Source organism: Poecilia formosa, unplaced genomic scaffold (assembly GCF_000485575.1).
Source record: "Poecilia formosa unplaced genomic scaffold, Poecilia_formosa-5.1.2 Scaffold647, whole genome shotgun sequence".
Lineage (NCBI taxonomy): Eukaryota > Metazoa > Chordata > Actinopteri > Cyprinodontiformes > Poeciliidae > Poecilia > Poecilia formosa.
This window is the reverse complement of record NW_006800586.1, coordinates 58,160-62,487: the sequence shown is the minus strand read 5'-3', so window position 1 is coordinate 62,487 and position 4,328 is coordinate 58,160. Positions and strand designations below refer to the sequence as shown.

Sequence of the window (4,328 nt, the reverse complement as noted above, 5' to 3'; positions counted from 1 at the left end):
TATATATATATAAAGGTTCAGTAACATGATAAAGAAGGCTGATTCTAGTTCTGAGGATGACTGTGGAACCTCTGGAGATGATTATGCAAAGAAGGATTCTTCATAGGAACAAGAAGCCTGATGAAGACATCCTCTTCCCCAGGCTCTCTTGGGAAGGCAGAATATCTTCAGTCAGATGTTTCTTCAGGTTCAGTGTAGTACAAACCGCTGTACTGCCAACAGCCATCACCATCTTCAATAACTCTTTGAAGAACTCTTTTTTTTTTAAAGAAGTCAAACAAAATCAATGTGTATACCCCAGTCTTTAGTTTTCATTTTCATCCTCCTTACTTTGTACACAGCAAAACATACTTTGTGTCACTCCTTCCGGCTGTGTCTGTTGTTCTGGTTTTAAACTGTACACTTTGAAGAACAAATCCTCACTCCTGTGCACACACTACAATGAACTCTGAATGAAAGATTTATTTTAATTTGTTCCTTAAATTTATACTTGCACTTTATGAACACAAGCACACCTCTTGTTTCATCTACTGAAAAACGGCTGTTGTATTCCATGCATCTAGTCTTTATGAAGAAAAATTATAAAAACCCGACTACTTTCATCAATTAAATTTAGCCCCCGGATGCTCCGGACAGAACATGAAAAATGGATACACCTGGGGAAAAGAGGACATTTAGTCTCTACAGTTACTGCCTTCAAAGATTGGTATTGTAGCATTAGGGTAGCTAACGTGGCGACTTACCTCTGTACATCTGATACATAGCACCTCTCAACAGTACTTTTGTTGGTTAAATAAGATCACTTTCATTTTATTCTTGATTTGCTGACCATGTCAGCAGAGTTTAAATCTGACGGCTTCAATATTAGATCAGGTCAGCCACAGCTGGGTGGACAAGAGGGTTTGAGTGTCTGTTATTGCAGCGTTGCAACTGTAAGAAGTGCAACAATTTAGTTGTCAGTATAATTGTGATAATTGGGTCAGTTTATGTCGATTTTGACACTAATGAATACCTTTCAATAAATAGATTTCCTAGTTGCAATATTATCAAGATAACGATAATTTTGACAACCCTACAAAGACACTTCTAAGACCAGAACCACTGCTAGCCCAAAAGTACACCACTGAATGGCTTGAAAACTACAAAATAACCTTTTTTTCCCCAAGTGGTCTCATCACAGTTTAAAAACGTTACAGATAAATATCTAAAAGAGGAATGCATCACCACGTCTCATGATTACGCCCAGAAATTCATTTTTAGTATACATTAGAAATATGTAAACAAACTTCTGGCTGTCTGTTGTTTTGGTTTTAAACTGTGCAATCTGAAGAATAAACCCTCACTCTTTGTGTGATTTAGGGTTTTGGTGTTGGATAAAGGAGAGATGGCAGAGTTTGACTCTCCGTCCAATCTCATCGCTCTCAAGGGAGCATTTTACAAGATGGCCAAAGATGCTGGACTGGTCTAAAGACAAAAGTCTTTCCACCTTCTTCAGCAGCGACTACGAGCATCCCAGCTCCCCCTGGCTCTCACTGGAAGGATTGTTTTCCTTTCAGAGCGGCAGGCAAATTAAATAGTTGTTTAGGTTTGAAGTGTTTTTGACAGTAGAAGGTTTTGTTTAACATGCTTTACCATAATGTTTCATCAACAGTTATGTGGTTTAATTTTTGCCTGTTTCTCCCTTTCTGTTCATTCTGCTGGTTTCTGACCAAATCATTTTTTTTCTGCCATTTATATGGAGGATTATGTTACCAACAGACCTATCATAATGACACTAGCACTGCTGAGGTGAGGCTGCAGAGACCATATGTGCCAAATGCCGGCTTTATATCATTTAAAATCTAGTTTTTAAGCAACTCTAGATGGTATTTAAGAAGAATACATGGATCTCTGTTTTGTTTTAAAACACACACCTTACACACTGTCAATCATTCAGGTTTACTGCCACACACCTGCAGCTTTCACTGAGCCCCATAAGTTCATCAATTTTCTTGGGCGTTCTGGAACAATCATTCTTTCTGTTATTTTTTTCATCTTTCTTTGAAAAGCTCAGACTAGAGATGAGCATTAATACATGGATCTGTGTTGCACTTAAGTTTCTGAAGGAAAGACTTGAAACTTAATTTGTACTTTAGGTCTGGGACTTGAGTCTCTTGAGCTGTTGCTCTGGCAGAGTCTGCATATGGAAGGGTGAGTTTGATTTAATAGCTGTGGATGTCCAGGGACCATAAGCTATTATTGTTTCATAGCAATCTATCCATATTAGCTGTCAGTTACTTAGAATGATCAAACAAATTTATTTTGAAGTGAACTCTGTTAAATGGTTTTGGCTTTCAACAGGTGTCAACTCATTTCTGCTATTTTTGTCTGTAATTGTTCTAATGGGGTAAATAACCCCAACTTAACATTTTTCAAAATATCCTTACAGGAGTCCAAAACAGCTTTATGCATGTTAAATTATTTTCCTAAAAATGTCTCTGTGTTAAATTAGGTCTTAGTTCAGTCATGTGCTGTTTTGTCTGATGTCCTCTTACATTGACACAGTTGAAAGAAAATGACTCCGGCATCAGCAACGTGTTACTTAACTTGGATTTTACAGAAAAAAGTTTTGGACATCCCTGACTCAGACTTGATAGAACTTTGTTCTACATTTTCTACAGTCTGACCATAATCAACACACTCTACCTTCTCTAGTCAGATGGAATACACTATCACACACCTGTGTGTTTTACTTCAAAAGTGATCACATCAGATTTGTCTCACAGCCAGGAGAAGTGAGCTTGGTTAGCAGCCGCTTTTTTCTCAAAAAGGGAAAACACTTGGCTTCAATGTGAAGAAGCCAACTCTGGTACAGATTCTCCTGGGAAATGTTCAAGTACCGTACAAGAAAACTGGACTTCTCTTGTTTCTTGAAGACAAAGATGAGAGGTGAAATATCTAGCAATTAGGTATCTCTAAACAGCTCAGAGATGAGAATCACAAAGTAATTCAGGATGATATCAGAATGCGGAAATATTACGATACTCACTAAATTCCATATGTTATCCCTTCTACACAATTCAAGGTCTTGAGGATATATGCATTCACACCCCTTGAAGATTTTCCCTCTGCAGCCACAAAATTTAATGTATTTGAGTGGAATTTTATGTGACAGACCAACACAAGGATGTGCACATTTTGAAGTAAAAGGAAGCGGCTGATGATTGTCAAACATTTTAAAAATAAGAATGTGAAATGTAGAGTGCATTTGTGGTCTACTTTCCTGTGTCAGCACTTTGTAGAACCAAATTTTCTTTGACCATGTCTTGACTATTTTTGAACAGTTACAGACTGTCACAGGGTGCCTGTTACTAAGCCACTAAAACATCATTTGGTGTAGCTTTTCCTGTATGTTCAGTATCCTGTTGGAATGTGAACCTACACTCCAATCTCAAATCTTCTGCTGCCTACAACAGGATCCATGTCATCCAGACTGTCCAGCTTCACTGTTTCTGCCGAAGGAAAGCATCCCCTCAGTATGATGGTGCCATCCCCATGTTTCACAGAGGGGAACAAAGGAGTATCCAGGGTGATCTCCTGTGTAAGGTTTCAATTGCATATAGTGTTTTCATATAGGATAAAATTATCAGGTACTGATGTCCATAACAGAGGACATTAATACAATTTTATTGAATTGTTTACAGATTTTAAGATATGTTTCATTAATAATACACAGGAACAAGTAAAGAACTGGTTTTCAGAGATTTTCCATCACTATAATAGATAAGATTTTTATATTTTGTTATGTTCCAAAATACAGAGCTTTTGAAACAGAAAAATTGTTTTCTAATTTCTACCATTTTTTTCTCATGGAACTTTCAGTTTTAACAGGGATAATTGTAAAGTTATGTAAAAGCATGTCAAAAAGCTTCTAGAATACCATATAGTTGAAAAACAAATTTTTTTCTGTATATATTTTCTATTTTATTCATCTGGACAAAAACTCAACATTTTTCTGCAAAAGTGTGACATAGATACATTGGGGGTGATGAATTTATTCATTTTCAAGTCTTCTGTTACAAGTGAGCTCTGTTATCTCAGTGAACTGGGTTAAAATTACGGTACAAAATATCCTTATTGGTCAGACTGGTTGATTATTGGGTTGTGTGAACACAACCGTTATTTATGTTGAAAAGTTTTCTGTTGCTTTCCTCTTTTTTTGCAAAGTAAGTTTTGTGCTTTGAAGGTTTTGTAGATTTGGTGTGAAAAACGTTTTGCGATGTTTTGCATAGTAAACATTTTGGATTGAGTTAATGAATTATTGGTCCTATGGAATTATGATTACAAAG

The 4,328-nt window shown here is 36.6% G+C and overlaps 1 protein-coding gene across 1 annotated transcript in view; it reads left to right on the top strand.

Annotated features, from left to right (window-relative positions):
• The window catches only part of abcc1 (ATP binding cassette subfamily C member 1 (ABCC1 blood group)), a 111,517-nt gene extending 108,615 nt beyond the window's left edge, over positions 1–2,902 (top strand). The window contains exon 31 of the mRNA XM_016666015.1: positions 1,360–2,902. Within this exon, the coding sequence (XP_016521501.1) occupies positions 1,360–1,468 (109 nt within the window). The 3' untranslated portion in view covers positions 1,469–2,902. The remainder of the gene's footprint in view (positions 1–1,359) is intronic.
• The last annotated feature ends 1,426 nt before the right edge of the window (positions 2,903–4,328 follow it).